The sequence below is a fragment of the Chiloscyllium plagiosum genome, unplaced genomic scaffold (assembly GCF_037043375.1).
Source record: "Chiloscyllium plagiosum isolate Xiang-an unplaced genomic scaffold, Cpla_swu_hap1 HiC_scaffold_30, whole genome shotgun sequence".
Classification (NCBI taxonomy): domain Eukaryota; kingdom Metazoa; phylum Chordata; class Chondrichthyes; order Orectolobiformes; family Hemiscylliidae; genus Chiloscyllium; species Chiloscyllium plagiosum.
This window is the reverse complement of record NW_028270168.1, coordinates 41,906,256-41,932,564: the sequence shown is the minus strand read 5'-3', so window position 1 is coordinate 41,932,564 and position 26,309 is coordinate 41,906,256. Positions and strand designations below refer to the sequence as shown.

Sequence of the window (26,309 nt, the reverse complement as noted above, 5' to 3'; positions counted from 1 at the left end):
GACTTCAACTGCAATCTTACTTGCAAATCGTGATCCAGTCCATTTTCAGTGGAAGTAAGGGCAACAATGTTAGTAATTCTGTTTGGAGCAGAAATGAGATTGCTGGAAACTTCCACAGCTTTGTTCTGCCTGCCTCATTACAATGTTTAAGTTTGTGGATTTATAGGAAAGAATTGCCAGCCCCATCAATGTCATGAAATTAATATAAGATCAACACAACACATTTAGTTATAGGAGGTGCAAGTTGCTGTGTTTCTTATACCTATGTCACTTGATTAGTTTTATAACCACCCTCACAAGTTGATCATCCAAAATTTGCTTTGGTGAGTTTAATAGTGTACTGCATTATTAATGCACAAATTATTCACCACTATCAGACAACAAAGAAATACCTAACAACTTGCAACTTTCCCCAAATTGCTGGACAATTTACATTGTTTGCCATGAGCTTCTCACAAATGACAGTTCACCCTTCCTGTTAGTTTTCAAGAAATTGCTGCATTTGCACATTAATTACCAATTAAATGTGCTGCAGAAATTAGGGCTGGTACTTACCAGCTTAAGTATCCTTTCAATGGGGAATTTTATGTTCCTATAATACTACACAACCTTTCCACTGCAAAATAGAATCACTTAAAGGGTGAAGTTTCAATCTGAGTCAGTTATTCTTGAAAATTTTTTAATATCTAGTCTAATTTTTCCATCCCAATGCAGCTTCCACCATTATCCCAGACTCTTTCCTCCTTCAGGCTTGACAGGACAGGAATAGGAAAATTCTATCTTACAACCTGGAGTGAATAAATAGATAAAGAACCGATAATACAGAGGAATCTCGATTATCCCAAGAACACGGGCTGGCAGCTTTTCTTCGACTAATCAAATTCTGGATAATTGAATGCTGGATAACATAGTTTAGCTGAGCATCAGGACCTTGTGATCTTGCCGGATAATCCGATATTTGGATAATCGAGTGTCGGATAATCGATGTTCCTATGTACATGGATCTGACCCTGGTCGTCCTGGAGCTCCACTTTGAAGTTTATAAGACAAGTGTGCGTCATTGTCAAGTGTTATGGATTTTTCCTCTTGGGAAGCAGAGGGTGACCAACTGCCTCAGATTTTTGGGGAGGTCCTGCAATCTATTCCCTGGTTGAGTCCCTGGTTGGGACAGTCTGTCCTGTAGTTCCATTTTCTGTGCATGTGGAGGACATCTCCTCAATGTAAACTCCTTCCACTCCAACAACTCCAATTGTCTTACAGGTATTTTCATTCACAACCCATTCTGTCTTGTCCCTATAACTCTGACGGCATCTGCTCCCCTTTCTGCAGCAGCAAGGCATTTGCAACAGTCTCCCTTAATTTACAACTTCAGGCTTACAAGCTTGTCTAAGTGCAATACGTCAAAAGCAAAATACTGCGGCTGCTGGTTTTTCTGAAATAGAAACAGTAAGTGCCTCAGAAACTGGCAGCATCTGTGGAGAGAGAAACAGTTAACTTTTCAAGTCTGATATGACTGATCTTCAAAACTCCAGTCTCTCTCCACTAATTCTGCCAGATCTGTTCAGATTCCCGAGCCACTTCTGTTTCTACTTTAGTGCATACAATTTTACTAAGTTACCTCTTCCAACATGAATGGAGCCTACTCAACTTTCTGTTGAAAAAAAGTGATTTAGCCATGAACAAGAACTAAAGTCTTTGTTCTGTTTACAAAATGTCAACAATAAAACCCAGTGAGATTGAAGTTTAAAAGATTACTAAAATATTTTTAATTGCTGCAGGGATTGATTGGTCATGTTTCCTGATAACCTCTTGTATCATGTATTTTGTATGTATCCTAATGAAATAAATTTACGTTAATAATTCCCTCTGCTTTAGTTATTGCATCTAATTAAAGTGTGACGAACAGGGAATATTCAAAAATCAAAGTCTTGAAGTAACAATTACTCATCTGCAAACCATATGTGTTTCTCCAATTACTTCATACATTTAACAAAATTGCTGTGGCTATTTATCTAGTTAATTAAGTTCATCATTTAAAGCCACTTTCACAAAAGGGCAAGTCATCAGGCATTAGACAATAAGAAATATTCACAGCTGAACTATTGCTGAACAGAAGTGTCTGGAACACTATTCACCCTTTCTCATTCAAAGCTGATTTACTTTGAAAGATGAGAATATAAAGTCAGTTAACACCAGAGGAGAAACTCAATGACCTTGAAATCACACCAAATGCTAAACTGCAAAGGGGAAGGATGATTAATTATGACTTCGGAAAATGATAATTAAATCATTTTACTAATAGTGAAATGGATTGTTGGCAAGATGACTGTGACAGTGCTGGTCTAACAAAGTATTTTAAAAGACAATTTTATATCCCTAGGGGACTGAAAGGACTCTTGCTCAGCATCAATCACTTCACATCTTTCAAAATATCACAAAATTTCATGTTAAATATAGAGATAATATTAAGTGACCTGTCAATACACATTGTGCAAAAGATAACTTGAGACAAACTCTGCTAAGAACCCTTCAACTGGGTCAAGGAATACTCATACTTTTCCCATATTCTCGTCAATGTTGCGGTATTCCATCTTTAACATTAAGAGAGAACATTCAGTTTGGAAATGGTAATGCATATTGATGGAATGGACAATATCTGAATCCTCAGCCTCAGAGCTCTAGTAGACTGAATTCAAAGCTGGACCATTTAGGAAGATTAGATAATAGTCAGCTTGAATTACATCAACTGTTGTATAAGGGTGGAAGGTCTGAAAGAGTTAATACTGAGGAGTGCATTAAATACTACCTACTACAATGATGCAATATAAACTGGTGGGCTTAAAATCTTTGGCAGTCAAGCCTGACGTCCAATTCCTCCTCATGGAAATTGTAGCAACGTCAATATCAATGTAACATGTAGTTGGTGCTAACATACAATAAGCTAATTTCTGTTCAATACAGGATCCCCTTCCAGTTAAACCAGTCAGTGGGTTTTCTCTTTACCACACTAAACACTGGGCAAAGTGAATACCTACACTTAAAAAAGATGGTGGTTGCCAACCTAGTCAATGATAAGATGCAGACTTCATTTAGTTGCACATACAATATGGTGATTAGTGGTGTGGCTTCCATTTAGCTGTCTCACATTATATGCTAACAACGGTGGAAATCTGATGATTTTTCAACTCAGCTTTAAGTCGTCTGTTCATGCAGACAGTCAGCAGAAGGGAATAGATGAACATTTAAGAACCTGATAGAAGAATTTCTTGTGGCAAGATTCAATAAGACACATAGAGTGTCAACAATAAAAGCATTTTAAACTGAGTAAGATGCAGTTGGAGAGTAAGGAACTTCCTGGAGAAGGAGTATAAGTTAGTTCAAAGCAGAGAAAGATTACCGCAAGTGGTAATGGTTTGACAGCTCTGATCTGAAGATCAGAGACTTTGAGTGTAAAGGTAAAATCTCTGGTGGGTAAAGGAAATCTTGTAAAAAATAGTGCAATATGACAGGCTGGCAAAACAAAAACCAAGAGATTACTTCCATCTCAGACTGAAAGATAGGGGAGGGGCACTGCAATTCCTGGTTACAGTAAGTGAAATTAAGGGTTTCAAAAACAAGTGGCAAGTTGGAAGCCTAAGCAGCACTGGTCTAACATAAAAAAGATAGAAGATTTTATTAAAACTGCAGAAAAGGGCCTTCATTGATAACACATTAAATATGAGAGGGACTTGTTAAAGATATGTGGTACAGGAGTCATCCAGGGTTAACATATGACTGATCAAGGGACAACTGGTAGAAGAATTCAGAGCACTTCTTAGTCTCATGGTGGTCCCCAAATAGAAGATAGAAATGAGCAATGTTAGTGTACAATATTTGGTCCATATAGTTCAAGAGAGTTCAGACTGCAAGGTCAGCAAAGTTTGCGAGGAAATATAAGCAGACAATGTACAGTACATCCCACTTGAGTCAACTGATGAATCTGTAACTAATGTCACTCAGAACACAAAGCAGCAGACACGATGGGCTGAATGGCCTACTTCTGCACCATAAAGCTTCTACAATTCTGTAAAATAGTTTTGACAGATTTATGTCTGATGCTGGATGATGAGGTGACATGGAAGAAACAAATTCAAGGACAATATGTTTTTCTCTTATTTGCCCAGGAGGAGTCCTCATATGACATATATTATGGAAGTTTGTGAGAAGATTTGTAGCTCGGGTGCTCGTTGTTGTGGTTCTGTTCGCCGAGCTGGGAGTTTGTGTTGCAGACGTTTCGTCCCCTGTCTAGGTGACATCCTCAGCGCTTGGGAGCCTCCTGTGAAGCGCTTCTGTGATGCCGGAGGAAAGATCACAGAAGCTCTTCACAGGAGGCTCCCAAGCACTGAGGATGTTACCTAGACAGGGGACAAAACGTCTGCAACACAAATTCCCAGCTCAGCGAACAGAACCACAACATATATTATGGAAAGCCAGAAGCAATCCTCAAATAGCAGAGCACACTGCTTCAGCAATAATGTAACTACGGAGTGTGAGTGAGGAATATACAAATCAATCAGCACATTGAAGTAACATATCTGCATAGTTCAAGGTTGATCTGCAGGCAGATCATGCGAGAAAGAGAAAAAAATACAGCTGCCACAGATTGAAGATATGGTGCATTCAACTCTAGGGAAGCTACCACTGAGAAGGGAGAATCAATCAAATCAATTCCCAAATACTCAGCGTTCGGCAAATACAAAATTCACTGTTTCTGCAAGAAAGATGTTGTCGCTGAAGGAAGTTCAGTTCATGAAACTGAAAGTCCTTCAGTTGAAAGGAACCTTTGAATCCCGTATGTTAAGTGACGAAGAACCAACATTAACAGTCATCAACCCAGAGATCGACCAGTCCTCCAAGTACAAAGAGAAAACATTGTGGAAGAATAATAAAATTCGCAGACTTCCTGAATTTGTAAAGTCAGAGGCCAGATTGGGTATTGGCAAGCTTCGGTGCATACACAAATATGTACTAATAATGGAAAAATGCTTGGAGTGGGGAGATGTGTAAGATTCTGAAATGGTTAACATTGAGGGATATCATAAGCATGACACACTATGATGATGTCATTTGGATTTGTAGCCAGTACAGGTTCAGATTTCAGAGGAATGAAACCTAACATCCAGGTCCTCCTCATCATCTCTGTAACAATAGCCTGGATCTTTTGCTGGAATGATTGTTGTAGCAGGGTAGGTAGGAACAGCTTGTCAAAACCATGTGGATTTCTCAGCCCAGCTGACTCAGGAAATGTCTATAAAATTAAAACCTTCAATGCACAATTACCTACCGCCTGGAGCTATGCAAAAGACCCCCATTCTGACTTAGAGTAGGAGGTTTCAGAGGGTTCTGACTGACTTATGTTAATGATGACAACCCATAAAAAAGAGAGAGGAATTACAACATACTTTAATGCCTGAGTAGCAGTAATAGGCAAATAAACAACTCATTGGTGGAGTGTTTAAGCAAATATCTCCATCTTCAATGATGGGAGAGCCCAGCACTTCAGTAGAAAAGATAAGGCAAAAACTCTCCCAATGATCATCAGCAAGATATGATGATTCAGCTCAATCTCCTCCTGAGGGTAACAGCATCATAGATGCTAGTCTTCAGCCAATTTGATACACAGAAACAGAATGATGGCAATGGTACTGAAGACCTGTGCTCCATAATTTACTGCACCCCTAGCCAAACTGTTCCAGTACAACCACAATACTGGCATTGACTTGACCATGTGGAAAATTAGCACTGCATGCACTGTACACCAAAGTCAGACAAATGCAACCCGGACAACTACTGGCCCATCAGTGTACTCTTGATGACCAGTAAAGTGAAGGAACATGTCATCAATAGTGCTATCAGCATCACTGCTCAGCAATAACCTGCTCACTGATGGCCAGTTTGAGTTCCAGCAGGGCCACTCAGCTCTTGCCCTTATTACGGCAGTTATCAAACACTGACAAAAAAGCTAAATTCCAGAGGTGAGGGAAGAGTGACGGCTCTCGACATCAAGGCCACATTTAACAAAATGTGACTTCAAAGAGCCCTTACCCAGTTGACGTTATCAGGAATCAGAGTGAAAACCCTTCATGGTTAGAGTCATACTTGGTGCAAAGCAAGATGGCTGTGGTTTTTTGGAGGTCAGTCATTTTAGGTTCAGAACGTTCACTGCAGGAGTTCTTCAGGGTAGTATCCTTAGCCTAGTCACTTCAGCTGCTTCATCCACAACTTTCCATTCATCATAATGTCAGAAATGGGAATGTTCACTGATGTTCGCACAATGTTCTGTGCCATTCACAACACCTCAGATACACTGAAGCAGCCCATGTTCTCATACAACAATACCTGGACAAGACCTAGCTTTTTGTTGAGATGTGGCAAGTAATCTTCATGCCACACAAATGCCAGACAATATCTATCTCCAATAAGAGATAATCTAATCATCAGCACTTGATAGAGTGGTGGCATGGTGGCTCAGTGGTTAGTACTGATACCTCACAGCACCTGGGACCTAGGTTCGATTCCAGCCTCGGGCAACTGCCTGTGTCTGTGTGAGTTTCCTCCAGGTGCTATGGTTTCCTCCCCCTGTCCAAAGATATGCAGTTTAGGTGAATCGGTGAAAAGTGTGGCACTGGAAAAGCGCAGCATTTGAGGAGCAGGAGGATCGTCGTTTCAGGCCTAAGCCCTTCATCAATTTAGAATTGGCCATGCTAAATTGCCCATAATGTTCAGGAATGTATAAGTTAGGTGCATCAGGGATAAATGTAGAGTAATACAGTAGGAGAATGGGTCTGAATGGGTTACCCTTCGAAGGGTCAGTGTAGAATTGTTGGGCCAAATGTTTCCACACTGTAGGGATTCTATGATTCAATTACATTTCCATCTCTTAATCCTCCACAGTCAACATCCTGTGGGTTACCATTGACCAGAAACTCCCTTCCACTAGCCTTATAAATACTCAGGCTATAAGAGCGCATCAGAGGCTAGGAATACTGCAGCAAGAAACTCACCTTCTGACACCCAAAGCTTGTCGACCATCCACAAGGCAGAAGTCAGAATGGAATACTTCCTACATGTCTGAATTGGTGCAACTCCAACAGCACTCAAGAAACTTGATACCACCCAGGACAAAGCAGCCCACTTGATTAGCTGTACATCCACAAGCAGCCCCTCCCTTCACCACCAGTGTTCAGTAGCAGCAGTGTGGACCATCCACAAGATGCACTGCAGAAATTCACCAAGGCTCCTTAGACTGTACTTTCCAAATCCATGATAATTACCATCTAGAAGGACAGGGCAGCAGATGGGAACACCACCACCTACATATTTCCCTCCAAGCTACAAATCACCCTAATTTGGAAATATATCACTGTGTGCATGTCACTAGATAAAAATACTGGAATGTCACAATAATGTCATTGTGAGTGTAGCTACACCAAATATATTGCAGCTGTCCCAAGAGGCAGCACACCACCATCTTCTCAAGGGCACCTAGGGATGGGCAGCCAGCAAGTCCCACATCCCAAGTATGATTTGTTTTTAAATCCCTTTGCAATAATCCTTTGACATTATTATAAACTGGACCATTTGAATTTTCGTTTCTCCAGATCACAGAGGTGAGAGGTTTTAAACAAGTTTATTATATTTAGTTAAGAGCTATTTCAAAGCTGTTCAGGGAGAGGTGGGCACTGTGGGGAGTTGAGTGCATTATTTCCCCATCCAATTCTATTTTGATTTAATCCCTGCCTTCCCCTTCACTGTTTGATCACGCAGCATTGCCCTTTGATGTGAAGGTCACTGCTTGTCACTGGCCACTCGGGTGTTTCCTTTCTTCCTGGTGGTGGGAATTTGAATAAAGATTCATGCACCTTGTGTCTTTTACTGTGTCTCACACCTGCGCACATACAACATGGGTACGGGAAAAAAATAAGCACTACCGCAGTTAGGCGGCAATGTAAGGTAAAAATAGAGCTATTTCAATCAGGGTACACAAATAATACACTATTGAAATTCAGATTATTAACTTCAACCAGTCTTCTAATTAATTTTGTTTAATTTATTTCAATTTGAGTACCTTTATTCTGCTCTTTTTTGTGCTTTTGATTTGAATGGTATGAGATGGTCACACCATTTACAGTAGTTCCCATCACCAGCTTTGTCATCTGCCTTAATATAAATCCCTATGTAATTATTAAATTGGACACAAACAGAATACCCTGTCAGAGACAGCCAATAATGGTAGCAAAAGGAAGAAATTCAGGTGAACCTGGGAGTATTTTTGACTAAATAAGAACCGAAAGAAATGCAGGTGCTGTAAATTAGAGACAAAACCAGAAATTACTGAAAAAGCTCACCCTGAGTTCTGAAGAAGGGTCACTTGAACTGAAATGTTAACTCTGATTTCACTCCACAGGTGCTGCCAGCCCTGCTGAGCTTTTCCAGCAATTTCTGTTTTTGTACTTTTGACTACCACACTTTCATCCCTGATAAATTGAACTCTTTCATAGAAAAAAAAAGAGATCGGCAGCACAGCTTGCCCAACTATTCTACATATTAAGGGTGAGCTTGCAAGAATCCTTAATAGTTAAGGTGTCCATTATGTTGTTAACTATTAATCCTGATCCATACAGATGTTGAACAGTTAAAACTATTAGTATTTCAGTGTATACGTTAAAAGCACTTTGAAGTTTTACCTTTGATAACTTGCTTTCGGTTCATTAAAAAGATGATTAAACTGCCCTCAACAATTGGTAGCTACAATGCTGTCCCCCAGAACTGAGACCTATAAATTCTGAACATCCTGTGGTCTTTGCTGAATTAGTTTCCTCTGTCAACTCTGTGTCACAATTACATTCAGCACTTGCATCAGTAGAAAGGGAGTGTTGTATGGGTGTGTCTGTTTTTTATATTGTATGAGCTGCTGCTAATGATGAGAATTTGTGCTACCGTCGTCTTTAAGTGCAGCAAACTACAGGACCATCTTGGGTTTGTGTGATGAAGGATAAGCCCTTCTTGGCCAGTGATGAGATATGGCTTTAAGAGGTCTATTTTGTCCTGATATTTTTATTTATGAACAATGGTTTTAAAACAGAGATGCCGAGTTATTTATTTGAATCCAATAAAGGAAAGACCTTGTGAGGTCTTGCTTTTTTCTTAAAGTTGGAACAAGAGAACCAGCCTGAATGGGTGGGCGCAAGCCAGGATTTTTAGTTTTAGTTTTTCATCAGCAGTTGCTGCTGGGATCTAGAAGCTGGATGTGGAAGCTGTTTTCCCATTCTCTTTTACAGCTAAAAGCTGAGGGTCTCTTCCTGCTGCTGGAATTACATGTGAGACAATCTATTTTTACTTAATTTGCCTTTGCCAAGGGTGTGTTAATGGGATGTTACTATATTGGAATAGTTACTATCTAGTAATTAAATAACTTATTATTCCGTTAAGTTTTCCAGTAGATTTAGGTTATTCTAATTTCTTCTTTCTTTTTGTTGTATTTTAACTATAGCTTATGAATAAAGCATGTTTTGCTTCAAATCTGGTTGAATGACAAATCGAATTGCACTTGCCTTGAATATAAGAAAAAAATTAGTGTCTAGGCTATCTTCTTAATACATTTTGGGATTTTGTTCTGGTCTGTAATGGGTAGTTTTGGAAGAGTTAACAAGATATAGTTGAGTGCAAATTAACAACTTGTCATGGGTTACATTCATATGTTCGACATTGTTACATGGATTTTGAGGAGAACCAGATGTTGTGTCTCATCTCCTTGAGATCCTTAGCTGTTCTGCCCACAAGTTTATATGACCGTCTAAAAGTAGATAGTGCTTTTGACACTCTTCATATTAACCCTTTCAGAACCATATACAACAGAGTACAACACCAAAAAATGCTTTAAATATTTGACTATCAATCTGTTGCAAAGTATATGTCTGTGTTGATATTAGTTGTGGATAGAATAATGCGTGGAATACAATGAGGACCCCACTGAGCACCTTTATCCTCATGTCCCTTCCCAAACATACACTGACCAAGTTCATATATAAAGAACAACCACATGGTGAGATGCAGATAGCAGCTGATAGTCATGAAGTTTTATACCAATATGAATCAATGTGTTAAGAAGAGAGGACAAAGGATAAACCCAAAGGGTTTTTCTTTTAAGTCTTGCCTATTCATTGAAAATCAAGTGAATGGGCAGCTATACCCCCTTCACTTGGGGTGTCTGATGGTTATTATGGTTTCAAATGAGGCATAGGTTAAATGTGTTTCAAATATAGCCCAGTTACCTTTTGGTATGTTGAGCCTAACATGTGTTCACCCCTGCTAGCATTGCTTCAGGCATGCCAGTCTCTCATATGCTGAACTATTTAATTATCATTATTTCACTGGTACTTTTCCTCTAATTGAACAATTCAGCGGCTTCCAAATCAGAAAGTGAAGAGTAACCTCACAATAAAAAATGTAAACTCAAAACCCTTTTTCTTTTGCTTTGGAGTTGCTTTCATTAGAACACAGAAGATAAAAAAGGTGGTTTGATAAAGGTGTTTAAAGTCATGAAAATATGGGAGAAAGTAAATGAAACAGAATGACTGCTTGGTCTACAACAAGGGGACAAAAATATAAGATTAAACGTGAAATATTTATGGTAGAGAACTAATCTTTTTTTTCCCTCAGCTGGTTGAGAGGATGTGAACTGCATGACCAGAATTTGTGTTTGAAGTAGAGACCTTGACAATTTTTATGAAAAGGGTAGATAGAAAGAGTAATACAGATTTACAGGAACAGAATGAACACTGGGAATTTTTCTAGCTGTGAATAAGGAATATTTGGAGAGATATGGGCAAGCACAGGCAGGTGGGACGAGTATAGTTTGGGATTAGGGTCAGAATGGACTGGTTGGACCAAAAAGTCGGTTTCGATGCTGTATGATTTGATGACTATGGTATTAACATGGACAGGCCAGATTGAATGTAGGTTATAATAATTCTGTGGGATTCACTGATAAAAATAAAATGGAATTATTGAGAAAGATCGTATTCTCTGACTTACGTTCAAAGAGAAACAAAAATTAAAATTGGAGTGTATGCAACCAAAAAACAATTTAGAAAACATTTCTGAAAGAATCTGATGAACCCTACAACTTATTGATGATCATTTCAGTTGTCAAGAACATGAGTGTCCACTTCCTCATTGTCAATTTAGACAGCTGATCAATTAATTGAGAAATACTTGGTCTAGCTTATGATGTTCTCCATTGCTAACCATTTTCACTGACTGAATCAAATATTGGTGTATTATAATCCACAAATATCATAGGCTTCCGAGTACTGCAAAAAAAAAATTGCAAACATTACTATCAGACACAAAGGGGGAAAGTAAATAATTTTGTGGCTATCTTCTCTGAGAAAGAATGCCAAAATATTATAGATTCAAACTTCATTTTCATCAGTACATTCATTCAGTCTTCAGTGTTCTTATTATTTGGGCATCTAAATAGTCAAACGCACATGTCACTTTGACGACTATCATGGGAATATGGAAAGTTCTGTCCCTAATGATTAGATTAGATTACTTACAGTGTGGAAACAGGCCCTTCGGCCCAACAAGTCCACACCGACCCTCCGAAGTGCAACCCACGCAAGACCCATTCCCCTACATTTACCCCTTCACCTAACAATATGGGCAATTTTAGCATGGTCAATTCACCTAACCTGCACATTTCTTTTTGGACTGTGGGAGGAAACCGGAGCACCCAGAGGAAACCCACGCAGACACGGGGAGAATGTGCAAACAGACAGTTGCCTGAGGCAGGAATTGAACCCGGGTCTCTGGCACTGTGAGGCAGCAATGCTAACCACTGTGCCATTGTGCCACCGTGCCGCCCAATGAGGACAATGGAAACTTAATATCCTTGACATTGCTGAGAATTGATTGTAACTATTTCTTACATAATCAAACTTTGATATACCCCAACTTGCTTAATCAGTGTCCATCAAATATCCAATCAGTGAGACTACAGTGATCCAAAATATGAAACAATTGGTTGTACGTTGAGGGAATTGGGATTACAAGGATTAGTCTTCTTCAAATCAATGATGTTATTGCATGTACTGAATCAAGACCTCCTGGCTCTGGAGTAAGAATATTACAACTGTGCTACAAGCGCCTCTGGTTGCAAGGCACATTGAATGCATATAATAGTCGCACAGTTGAGGCCAATTAGTTTCCTTTGAAGAGAGTTGACTAATTATGCTAATTCGGATGGATTGTTTGAATTCCATCAAGTACAAACAACTAGTTCATTGAAAGCAACTCCTCAATATAATTGAAATTAATTAGGTTAGGATGAGTATAAGTGCCAGAATAAACCTCTTGGGCCAAATGATTTGCATTTGGGCTGTAAATTCCATGTAGTTCCATTCAATTATATCACTAATGATCAAATGCTCCAATGTCTCCTGAAATTGAACATAGGATTTTCCTGACCTTCCATGCAATCAGAAATCAATTGAACAAGGTACTAAGACCAATGTTTGCCATGTGTCTCCAAAAGTATAAATTTGGGACTTCTAATCATATTTTTCTGCATTAGTTATTTATTTTATGATAAAACTAAGGTGCAGCAACTTTCAAACAGGAAGTGAATATGCCTTGATACACATTGCTGGTTGATTTTCTCTTAGAAAATTGCAAAGTGCGAATTTTACAATCACAATGACACAAAGCTAATATTATCCATACCTTACCTGGCTATGACAAATAGCACACAACTCACACCGAGGTATGCCAATAAGATATACATCCAGATATCTGGAGAGAGAGGATTCAGGAAGGAGAAGACACCAGCGTTTGTTCCATTTGATTTTCGGTACAAAATACTGATCCCCAGTGTCATGAAGGGTTTAGAAAAATCAATGACCTTCTCACGGGCATAGGTGATCGTCAATGGAGCAACAGCAAGGTCAGCTTTCTGTTGGGAGAAGGAAACATTTTGAATAAAAAAAATCAATTTCTAAACTGGCATTTAATGGAGAGTACATTGCTAAATTGAAATGCTGAGGAATATCATTCAGTTAACATAAAACCACTTGTGTTACGGTCTTCTCAGTATCCTATTCTGCTTATTACAATATAAACTGTTTAACTGTGCAATGTTGTCAGGCTGCTGGTCGTAATCTAATAATCGGAGCTTGTACTTGTGCAGTAGCTTCTAATATAGTAAAATCTCCCATCTTTCTATCCAATGATAGTGCATTATATCACATGCACTTTTTTTTGTCTTTCTATCTCACACTTTCCAAGCATTTCCATTGCTACTTCTGTAAGTCTACACTCAGCACATTTCGCATGATCATAGGGGAGATGATGATCTCCTGGTAGTACAACTAAACTAGTCATCCAGAAGTTCACACTTATACTGTGCAGACATTGGTCCCAAACACCATTACAGCAGCTGGTGGAACTAAAATTCCGTGATAAATATCTAGATCTGAATACTTGCCTCAGTAATGGTGGTCATAATTCAACCAATGATTGTTGTAAAAACCACCACCAGTTCAGTAATGTGTTTTTGGGAAGGAAATCAGACATCCATTTCTGACCAGAACTATATGTAACTCCAGATCCACAGCTTTTAGTTGTCCTCTGAAATAGCCGCATAAGCCAGTTTAAGGGCAATGAAGGATGTGCACCAAATGTGCCAACAACATCCATATTCCATGAAAGGATACATTAAAACAATTGTTTTGTTCCTCTCTTTAAGTGAATAATTTTGTCATTCAGCCACTGGAAATGGACACCATGAACCATAGGGGAATCAAGGAATCAAGGCCATGGAAGTAATTTATATTGAGAACATCACAAAGTATAATAAAGTTAATAAAAGAGAAACATAAAAATTAAAGAGAATAGAATATAGTGGAAGATAATTTGAAGATTTCCGTGACTGCGATAAGAGCAAGGGAGGTGGCAAGACTTCATTAAAGCTGCAGATGCAAGCTTTACTCATGGAAGTTGTGAAAAAGAACAAACATCGCTTATTAGACCGTGGAAGATGGGAATTCATCCACTTTGCCTGCAGAACACCAAAAACGTCCATCTTGACTAAAAAAAAGAAAGTTCCTGTATAGTAAACATTATAATTTTATAGAATTACAATTTAACAGAATTAAACATTTTAAGTACAGATAATGTTAGATTGCATAAGTGAAAAATTTCAAAACAATGAAAATTAAACTGCATTACACCTTACAGAAGTCATCAAGGGAAAGATAATAGAGAAGCATTAAGTTGCTTTAGACTTTATAAGCTTTCCAAAAAATAAATAATCACAGTAGGAATAGATGACAGCAGAAATAACACAATTATAGAGATTTCATTTCAGAGATGGTTCAAATAGAACCTAGAATTGGACATCTTGGAAATAATAATTCTTAAATTATGGAATTCATCTAACTTAAGTGCTAAATTGAAAGGTGAAAAAATAAATACATTATTGCATTCAGTAGGACCTTCAATGGGTGAGGCTATAAATTGAAAAAAAATGTAAAAGAAGATACTTTTGAAGAATGTCTTCAAGCTTTTGGCAATTACTTTAATGTGAGTGCAAACAAAATTTTTGAATGAGCAAAATTTAACAGAAGATTTCAGTATCATCCAGGGGAATCAGTAAATCATTTCATTTATCAGGTCTAAAGCTAAGAAGAAAGCTGTAACAATGAAGCTTTGAAGTCAGAATTCATTCGAGATAGAATTGTTGCTGGAATTACTGAAGAGAATTTCCTGACTTTGAAGAAAGCTACTCGAATTGGCCTGGAAACAGAAAGAATCATAAACAAATCCTAAGACGAGAAGAACATTGTTATTACAGGAGACCAACAAAATTCATTCATTTTTGGTCTCAACATGCTAAAGACACATGTAAAAAGCACAGGATAAAGAGTAGGCCAAACAAAAGAAACAAGGCATCAGTGTAGGTGCTGTAAAACAAGAGATCCTCACAAGCACAAGCAATGCCCAGCCATGTTACATCTGTAAAAGAATAGGTTATTCCCAGAGGATGTACAGAAGTACGAAAATCACCCAGGGACGAAGGGTCTCCATAGTTTAGGGTGGCATAATGTCTCAGTGGTTAGCACTGCTGCCTCTCAGCGCCAGGGACCCGGGGTCAATTCCATCCTCGGGTGACTGTGTGGAATTCTCATGTTCTCCCTGTGCCTGCGTGGGTTTGCTCTGGTTTCCTCCCACAGTCCAAAGGTGTGCGTGTTAGGTGGATTGGCCATGTTAAATTGCCCATAGTAGCCAGGAATGTGCAGGCTCGGTGGATTAAGTATGGGAAATGCTGGGGTAAGATGAGGGAGTGGTAGGTCTGGTTGGACTGCTCTTCGAAGGGTCAGTGTGGACTCAATGGGCCAAATGGCCTGCTTCCACACCTAAAGGATTCTATGATTCTCAGATCAAAAAGCTTTAAATCTATTCAGACAAAGGTACAAATGCAATAGAACTGTCAGCACAAAAAGAAAAAGGTACCCAATACATTCCAATGAGAAGTGACTCAAGTTTGACATCATCTGTTTATGTTAATAAACTTATCATAGAGTCATAGAGATATATAGCATGGAAACAGACCCTTTGGTCTAACCCATCCATGCCGACCAGATATCCCAACTCCTGTATTTAATACTCTAACATATAAAGGAAAGCATACCAAATGCCTTCTTCACTATCCTATCTACCTGCAACTCTACTTTCAAGGAGCTTTGAACCTGCACTCCAAGGTCTCCTTGTTCAGCAACACTCCCTAGGACCTTACCATAAGTGTATAAGTCCTCCTAAGATTTGCTTTCCCAAAATCAGCACCTCATATTTATCTGAATTAAACTCCATCTGCCACTTCTCAGCCCATTGGCCCATCTGGTCAAGATCCTGTTATAATCTGAGGTAACCCTCTTTGCTGACCACCACACCTCCAATTTTGACATCATCTGCAAACTTAACTGTATCTCTTATGCTCGCATCCAAATCATTTATGTAAATGACAAAAAGTAGAGGACCCAGCACCGATCCTTGTGGCACTCCACTGGTCACAGGCCTCCAGTCTGAAAAACAACCCTCCACCACCACCCTCTGTCTTCTACCTTTGAGCCAGTTCTGTATCCAAATGGTGAGTTCTCCCTGTATTCTGTGAGATCTAACCTTGCTAATCAGTCTCCCATGGGGAACCTTGTCGAACGCCTTACTGAAGTCCATATAGATCACATCTACCGCTCTGCCCTCATCAATCCTCTTTGCTACTTCCTCAGAAAACTCAATCAAGTTTGTGAGACATGATTTCCCATGCACAAAACCATGTTGACTATCCCTAATCAGTCCTTGCCTTTCCAATTACATGTACATCCTGTCCCTCAGGATTCCCTCCAACAACTTGCCCACCACCGACATCAGGCTCACTGGTCTATAATTCCCTGGTTTGTCCTTACCATCCTTCTTAAACAGTGACACCACGTTAGCCAACCTCCAGTTTTCTGGCACCTAACCTGTGACTATCGATGATACAAATATCTCAGCAAAAGGCCCAGCAATCACTTCTCTAACTTCCCACAGAATTCTAGGGTACACCTGATCAGGTCCTGGGGATTTATCCACCTTTATGTGTTTCAAGACATCCAGCACTTCCTCCTTTGTAATATGGTCATTTTGCAAGATGTCACCGTCTATTTCCCTGCAGTCTATATCTTCGATATCCTTTTCACAGTAAATACTGATGCAAAATACCCATTTAGTATCTCCCCCATTTTCAGCGGCTACACACAAAGGCCGCCTTGCTGATCTTTGAGGGGCCCTATTCTCTCCCTCGTTACCTTTTTGTCCTTTATATATTTGGATTCTCTTTGGATTCTCCTTAATTCTATTTGCCAAAGCTATCTCATGTTCCCTTTTTGCCCTCCTGATTTCCCTCTTAAATATGCTCTTACTGCCTTTATACTCTTCTAAGGATTCACTCAATCTATCCTGTCTATACCTTACATATGCTTCCTTCTTTTTCTTAACCAATCCCTCAATTTCTTTAGTCATCCAGCATTCCCTATACCTACCAGCCTTTTATTTCACCCTGACAGGAATATACTTTCTTTGGATTCTCGTTATCTCATTTCTGAAGACTTCCCATTTTCTGGCCGTCCCTTTACCTGCGAACATCTGCCTCCAATCAGCTTTCAAAAGTTCTTGCCTAATACTATCAAAATTGGCCTTTCTCCAATTTAGACCTTCACCTTTTAGATCTTGTCTATCCTTTTCCATCACTATTTTAAATCTAACAGGATTACTGTTGCTGGCCCCAAAGTGCTCCCCCACTGACACCTCATTTCCCAAGAGTAGGTCAAGTTTTGCACCTTCTCCAGTAGGTACATCCACATACTGAATCAGAAAACTGTCTTTTTTAGATTAGATTAGATTACATTACAGTGTGGAAACAGGCCCTTCGGCCCAACAAGTCCACACCGACCCGCCGAAGCGTTACCCCTTACCTAACACTACGGGCAATTTAGCATGGCCAATTCACCTAACCTGCTCATCTTTGGATTGTGGGAGGAAACCGGAGCACCCGGAGGAAACCCACGCAGACACGGGGAGAATGTGCAAACTCCACACAGTCAGTCGCCTGAGGCGGGAATTGAACCCGGGTCTCTGGCGCTGTGAGGCAGCAGTGCTAACCACTGTGCCACACGCTTAACAAATTCCTCTGCATCTAAACCCTTAACACTATGGCAGTCCCAGTCTATATTTGGAAAGTTAAAATCCCATACCATAACCACCCTATTTAACCTTAAAGATGGTTGAGATCTCCTTACAAGTTTGTTTCTCAATTTCCCTCTGACTATTAAGGGGTCTAAAATACAATCCCAATAAGGTGATCATCCCTTTCTTATTGCTCAGTTCCACCCAAATAACTGCCCTGGATGTATTTCCAAGAATATCCTTCCTCAGCACCGCTGTAATGCTATCCCTTATCAAAAATGCCACTCCCCACTCCCACTCTTGCTTCCCTTTCTATCCTTCCTGTAGCATTTGTATCCTGGAACAATAAGCTGCCAGTCTTGTCCATCCCTGAGCCATGTTTCCATAATTGCTATGATATCCCAGTCCCATGTTCCTAACCATGCCCTGAGTTCATCTGCCTTCCCTGTTAGGCCCATTGCATTGAAATAAATGGAGTTTAATTTATTAGTCCTGCTTGCCCTGTTTGACTCGCTTCTGTTCTCAACTGTACCAGTTTCAGATTGATCTCTTTCCTCACTATCTCCCTGGGTCCCACCCCCCCACCTTACTAGTTTAAATCCTCCCGAGCAGCTCTAGCAAATTTCCCTGCCAGTATATTAGTCCCCTTCCAATTTATTTGCAATTCATCCTTCTTGTACAGGTACTTCTACCCCAAAAGAAATTCCAGTGATCCAAAAATGTGAATCCTTCTCCCATACACCAGCTCCTCAGCCATGCATTCATCTGCTCTATCCTCCTATTCCTGCCCTCCCTAGCTCGTAGCACTGGGAGTAATCCAGATATTACTACCCTTGAGGACCTCCTTTTTAAATTTCTACCTAACTCTCTGTAATCTCCCTTCAGAATCTCAACCTTCTCCCTTCCTATGTCGTTGGTTCCAATGTGGACAATGATCTCCTGCTGGTCCCTCTCCCCCATGAGAACATTCTGCACCCTCTCTGAGATATTCTTGATCCTGGCACCAGGGAAACAACACACCATTCTGCTTTTTTGCTGATGGCCACAGAAACATCTGTCTGTACTCGGACTAGAGAATCCCTTAACACAATTGATCTGTTGGAACCCGACATACCCCTCGTTGCATTAGAGCCAGTCTAAATATCAGAAACTTGGCTGTTCATGCTACATTCTCCTGGGAATCCATCACCCCCTACATTTTCCAAAACAGCATACCTGTTTGAAATGGGTATATCCACAAAAGACTCCTGCACCAGCTGCCTACCTCTGTTACCTTTCCTGGAGTTAACCCATCTATGTGACTGTATCTGAGACTTTCCCCCCTTCCTATAACTGCCATCCATCACATACTGTTGCTGTTGCAAATTCCTCATTGCTTCTAACTGTCTCTCCAACCGATCCATTCGATCTGATAAAATTCAAAGCCAACAGCATTTATGACAGATATAATCCACAGTAACCCTTAAACTCTCTTAAAACTCCCACATCTGTCAAGAAGTACATATCATTGTATTAAAGGCCTTTTTGCTCCTTCACAATCTACAGACCCAGAAAATAACAACGTCTTATTCCTCTACAAACAATGCTCCAGGTTAAATTAATAGTTATGGCTTATATTTTAAGTTTAATCAAGAGACATATCTGTAAAAACATATAATCAAGAAAGAACCCACTTTACTCACTATTGCATATTGTTGTGCTGAAGGGCCTGTTCCCATACTGTGGAGAATCTGATTTAAATTGTAGTAGTTATTTCTGTCTTTATGACTTTTTCTGGCGGCTCATTCCATACGCAGACCACCCTCTGTGTGAAAATGTTACCCCTCAGTTCCTGTCTCAATCTTGTCCCTCTCACTTTAAACCTATGCCCTCTTGTTTTGATTTTCCCCAACCTCAAAAAAAAACCTTGATTATTCACCCTATCCAGGATTTTACAAACCTCTATAAAGTTACGCCTCAGTTTCCGATACTCCAGGGAAAAAGCCCCAGCCTATTCAGCATGTCCCAGAAACTCAAACTCTCCAGCCCTGGAAACATCTTTGTTAATCTTTTCTGCACCCTCTCAAATTTAACAATATCCTTCCTGTAGAAGGATGAGCAGAATTGTACACTACTCTAGAAGTGGCCTCACCAAAGTTCTGGGCAAAGGTGAGTACTGCAGATGCTGCAGATTAGAGTCAAGATTAGAGTAGTGTTGGAAAAGCACAGCAGGTCAGGCAGCATCCGAGGAGCAGGAAATTCCCTGAAGAAGGGCTTTTGCCCGAAACTTCAATTTTTCTGCTTCTCGGATGCCACCTGACCTGCTGTGCTATTCCAGCACCACTCTAATCTTGACTGTCACCAAAGTTCTGTACAACCGCAACATGACGTCTCAACTCCTATACTCAATGTTTAGACCAATAATGGTAAGTGTGCCAAATGCAATCTTCACCATCCTATCTACTTGCAACTCTACTTTAAAGGAACTATGCATCTGCAATCTTAAGTTTTCTTGTTCAGCAACACTCCCCAGAGCCCTACCATTAACTGTATTAATCCTGCTCTGATTGCCTTACCAAATGCAACACCTCACATTTATCCAAATTAGATTTAATCTACCACTCCGCGGCCCATTGGCCTATCTGATCTGGGTCCCATTGTATCCTGAAATTATCTTCTTAACTGTCCATTACCCTACCTATTTTGAGTCATCTGCAAACTTACTAATCATGCCTCCTATATTCACATCCAAATCATTTATACAAATGATGAACAGCAGTGGACCGAACAGTGATTCGTGTGGCACACTGCTGGTCACAGGCCTCCAGTCCAAAAAGCAACCTTCTCCCAACACCCTCTATCTCTTACCTTCGAGCCAATTTTATATCCAATTGGCTAACTCCCCTTGGATTCTATGTGATTTTACTAACCAGTCTACCATACTGAACCTTGTTGAATGCTTTGCTGAAGTCCATCTTGTCGATGTCTACTGCTCAGCTTTCATCAATCTTTTTATCAACACTTCATAAAATTCAGTCAAGTTAGTGAAATCTGATTTCTCACATACAAAGCCATATTGACTATCCCTAATAGTCAATATTCCAAATGCATATAAATTATACCCCTCAAAATGCCTTCCAACAACTTACCCTCCACTGACATAAGGCATACAAGTCTACAGTTACCTGGCTTTTCCTTACAGCTTTTCTTAAATGAGGCACCACATTAGCCAATCTCTAATCTTCTATAATATTACCTGTGGCTGCCAATGATACAAATATCTCAGCAAGAGGCCCAGCAATCTCTTCCTTAGCTTCCTACAATCTTTAATCTCCTTTTGTTGAGAAATGTGTTGAAGTATGTCAACATTTGATTTCAACTGGTTGATTAGGTTGATCATCTTCTTTCACCCTCTGTCATCCATGTGCTGGTCCACCAGACATCTTCCATCCTTATGTTGTGGCCTTAGAGAATTGCTGCTTAATTAGCATTATCTCTGACTCTGGAATTAATCATTTTGCTCTAGAACATGACGTGAAAAATTCCTATTGCCTCATCATATAACATCAAACTTAATTTGGTTGTAATAATTCATTCTGCAGATAATTCTGCCATCTGAAGAACTTCAATTAAGGGCTCCACATTAAGTTCAGATGAATTGTACTGCTCATTCTCATTGCCAGTATTTGCTTCTGCTCACCACCTTCGTGAATGTCCATCGTCTAAAGGTTCTTCAGAGAGGATAGAGATGGAAAACTCCTATAAAACCACAGATTATCTTCCTGTTTCAGCATGAAACCTTTGCCAACATAGATAATCTCGCCAGATTTTGTTCTTCTTTGTGGGTACCACACTGAGTCTAGGAAGCCAAGTAAAATCTTGTGCAGGTTGCCCTGGACCAGTAGTGTGACAACAGTTTTTTTCCTGCACCTGGTGTAATCAAATTGGCTTCTTACTGAATATATTTAAGAGGAGGTACCACTGTAGCCTCCTCCAGAGATTCACAGCATCACAGATGCCAATCTTCATCCAAATCAATTCACATGCATTATGTCAGGAAGAGGTTGGAAGTACTGGAATCTCCAAAGGCTATGCACCCTGACAACATTCTGTCAATAGTACTGAAGACTTCTGCTTCAGAAATTACTGCTCCTCTCACCGAGTTATTCCAGTACATCTACAACCTTGGCATCTACTTGACAATGTGCAAGATTTTCCAGTTACATCCTGTAAACATAAAACTAGGGTAAATCCAACTCAGCCAATTACCATCTCCTCGGTCTACTCTTGATCAGTAAAATGATGGAAATTGTAATTAACAGTGCTAACAAGTAACATTAGCTTATCAATAACCTTCTCACTAATGCCCAGTTTGGATTCTGCCAGGGACACACTGCGCCTGATCTCATTACAGCCTGAGCTCAATTGTGGACAAAGAATGAAATTTCAGAGGTGAGGGGAGAGTGACTATCATTGATATGAAGGCTGCATTTGGCATGGCATCAAAAAGTTCTATCAAAACTGGATTCAACTGAAATCAGGGAATAAAGTATTTTCCACTGGTTACAGTCATACTTAGCACAATAAAAAGGACTATGGTTGTTGGAGGTTGATAATTTCAGCTACAGGACATCTCTATAAGGTTTCTCAAGGCAGTGTCATTGCCCAACCATCTTCCGCTGCATTATTAATTACCTTCTTTACATCATAAGATCAGAATTGGAGGTTGTCGCCAGTGACTGCACGATGTTCAGCACCATTGGAACTCCTCAGTTATTGAAACAATCCATGTCCAAATGCAGCAAGACCTAGACAATATCCAGATTTAAAATAACAAATGGCAAGTAACATTCGTGCCACACAAGTGTAAGACAATGACCAGTTCCAATAAGAGAAAATCTGATTGCCACCATTTGACATTCAATGGCATTACCATCACTGAATCCCCCAGCATTATATCCTGGGGGTTACCATTGAGCAGAAATTAAACAGGACTGGTCATATAAATGTTGCGATTACAAGAGGAGGTTAGAGGTTAGGAATCCTGTGAAATTAGTAACTCACCCCCTGATTCCCCAAAGCCTGTCCACCGTCCACAAAACACACACTTGCCTAAATCACCTCCACAAAAGTCAAGAAGCTTGGCATCAACTGAACAAGGCAGCCCACTTGATTGCCAATACATCCATGAACATTTACTCCCTCCCCACTGGGACTCAGTAGCAGCAGTGTGTACCACCTACAAGATGCACTGCAGAAATTCATCAAGATTCCTGAGACAGCACCTTCCAAACTGAAGAGCACTAACAATTAGAAGGACAAGGGCAATAGACCCATGTGAGCACCACTATTCTCAAGTACCCCTCCAAACTATTCATCATCCTGATGTGGGAATTTGTCACTGTTCCTTCATTTCACTAGTCAAATTCCTGGAACTCATTCTCCAACAGCATTTTCTGATGGTTTACATTAAATGGACTGCAGTGGTTTAAGAAAGCAGCTCACTACCACCCTCTCAAGGTCAAGCAGACAAGTAGCAATAGATATTGCCTCGGCCAACAACACCCACATCCCATGAATGAATAAAAAACAACTTGGCAACCTCATTTTTTCTTGGTTTTTGAGGAGGGGTCACTGGACCCAAGACATTAACTTGGATTTCTCCCTATATATGCTGCCAGACCAGCTGAGCTTTTACTGCAATTGCTCTGTTTTTGTTGTTTGTTATTACCTGATCGCTGCCTCTCGGAACTAGTTGGGCATTTTCTGCCTCTTCACAGATGATGAGGACAAGATGTGCCCTGTGCAAGCAGGCTCCAAAGTAAAAGTGCTGATTAAATGTCATGTATACATTTTCAACTCTAATAACTTCTTTGTGTTGTTGCAGAGGTACTTGTGGAGTACATCTACTCCTGAGAATTATGTCATTTGAACATATAGTTTCATCTTTGCAGACTGAAACTTCAGTTTCTTCAGCCATGGTATTCAACCTAATAAGATATTTGCCCCAGTACCAAGCTTTTAGGGTGAGAGGGGAAAGATATAAAAGAGACCTAAGGGGCAACTTTTTCACGCAGAGGGTGGTACGTGTATGGAATGAACTGCCAGAGGAAGTGGTGGAGGCTGGCACAATTGCAACATTTAAGAGGCATTTGGATAGGTATATGAATAGGAAGAATTTGGAGGGATATGGGCCGGGTGCTGGCAGGTGGGACCAGATTGGGTTGGGATATCTGGTCAGCATGGCCGGGTTGGACCGAAGGGTCTGTTTCCATGCTGTACATCTCTATGACTCTATAAGTCTACACCAACCCTCCAAAGAGTAAACCGGCCAGACCTATTCCGCTATATTTACCCCTGACTAATGCACCTAACACTATAGCGAATTTAGCATGGCCAATTCACCTGATCTGCACATCTTTGGACTATGGCAGGAAACCCACACAGACACAGGGAGAATGTGCAACCTCTACACAGACAGTCACCCAAGGTGGGAATCGAACCCGGGTCCCCAGTGCTGTGAGGCAATTGTGCTTACCACTGAGCCACAGGATTGATAAATGAATAGGAAGGGTTTAGGGGGTGTGGGTCAAATGCTGGCAAATAGGACTAGGTCAGATTGTGATGTCTGATCAATGTGGATGAGTTGGCCCAAAGGATCTGTATCCATGATGTATGATTCTGTAACTCTGTGACATGCTTGATAAAAAAGACGATGTACTGTGTATTGCTCCATGGAATCCAACTCAATATCCCCAGATTTAGGATACTGTCAAACAGAAGGTAATAAAAAGATGTTAGAACTTATTTTCACCAAATAGCTATCTTCCATGATTAGAGATCCCCATAGATGATGTTTTCATGCCATTTCCTGTTTCAGTGGGGAAAAAGTTTCTCTGTAAACCAAATTCAGGAGATCAAAACTCCTACAGATAAAGTAATGGACAAATTCCCCAGTCTGGTACAAGCAACATCATCAGTGAAAGCCACCCAAAATATGAAAGGTTCTTGACCATGGAAAGATTTTATAGGTTGAGTCAGCTCAAGAACAGAATCCAGGGCATAAGTCCTCAGGCTGCAGACCTGCAATCTTCCAAGTCCAAAAAAAGAGGGTACTACAAAAATTGTGAAACATCAAAATTATCTGAGACATAGTTTGAGAATTGTGGGGAGATGGGATAATGGTAAATGTAATCATCTGAACAAATGTTAACCATGGGAAAGAGGCTGGGGGAGATGTTGCACGAGATAATGGTCTGACAGGGTTAATGTTGGAGATTGCCTTAGGGTCCAGCTGATCACACTCCCATAGGTGGAGATAAAGCAGAACACCTTAAAACCAAAATAAATTAAATATCAATATCTATAGATCTCCAGCATAGCACAGTGACTCAGTGGTTCGTAGTGTTATCTCACAGTATCAGGGACCTGGGTACAATAGATTTGGGTAACTCACCCGATCAGTGTAGGTTTCTTTGGAGTGCTCTGGTTTCCTCCCGAAGATGTGCAGGTTAGGAAGGTTGGCTATGTTTGATTGGCCATTGCGTCCAGGGATGTGTGGGCTCAGTGGGATAGCTAAGGGAAATGTTGTGAGGATAGAGTGGGGGCTAGGTCTCAATCTGATGGGATACTCTTTGGAGGTTCGGTACAGACTTGATGGGCCAAATGGCCACTTTCCACCCTGTAGGATTCTGTGATTCATCATTACTCCAATCATAATGTCTAATGAATAAGTGTAGATATTTTAATCAAACTGTTTAGATAAGTTTGACACATCCATGGAGCAGCTGTGGCTTGAACCCAGACCTTCTATCAATATTGTTATCAATAGTAAATGACACCTTGTGAAGATGAGAGCCTTTTCTTTAAGATTTACTAATGATCAATCCTCTCCTTTTGCCTGCTAGGAGGCGGTTCACTCAGTTGATTGGGTGCTGGTTTGTAATTCAGAACAACACCAACAGTGCAACTTTAATACCTGTACTGACTGAGATCACCATGCAAGTCCTGCCTTCTCAAACTTGCCCTTCACCTGAGGTGCAATAATGCTCAGATTAAATTCACCACCAGTTGCTTCTCTCTGATGGAAGTGTGGGACTTTACCTTTACTATTGTAAACCAATGAATCCTTTGGACCAATTCAAGGAACAGGGGTTTAGTGACAGCATCATTTTACTCACAAAAATAATAGAATGTAGCCTTGTTTTTTTTTGTTCCCCTTGCTTATCAATGTAACTCTCATTAAACCAAAGTTAATATCGCTTCATTGTCATTCAATTATTTATTTGCTTCTTCTTATCTCCAATAGTTTCCTTTCTCAATTACCCTTTGCTACATGATTTTATTACTTAATTCTATTGATTTTTTTTTAACTATTAAAAACAACCTGAAAATTTGGGATAATTATTTCAGAAAGGATAATTTCTGGAAGAAAGTACTTTGAACCTAATCAATTTTGACACGTTATTTCACTATATGTTTTATTTATTTTATTTTTGTATGAATGATAGAAAATTCATGTGTGTTTTCTGTGCTTTTCCCTGTGCCCTGCGGAGAGATGTGAATGT

The 26,309-nt window shown here is 40.0% G+C and overlaps 1 protein-coding gene across 2 annotated transcripts in view; it reads right to left on the bottom strand.

Annotated features, from left to right (window-relative positions):
* The window catches only part of LOC122563391 (glutamate receptor ionotropic, kainate 3), a 503,868-nt gene that overhangs the window by 163,314 nt on the left and 314,245 nt on the right, over positions 1-26,309 (bottom strand). For both annotated transcript variants that reach the window (XM_043717129.2, XM_087976904.1), the window contains one exon: positions 12,774-12,997. In XM_043717129.2, the coding sequence (XP_043573064.2) occupies positions 12,774-12,997 (224 nt within the window). The remainder of the gene's footprint in view (positions 1-12,773; positions 12,998-26,309) is intronic.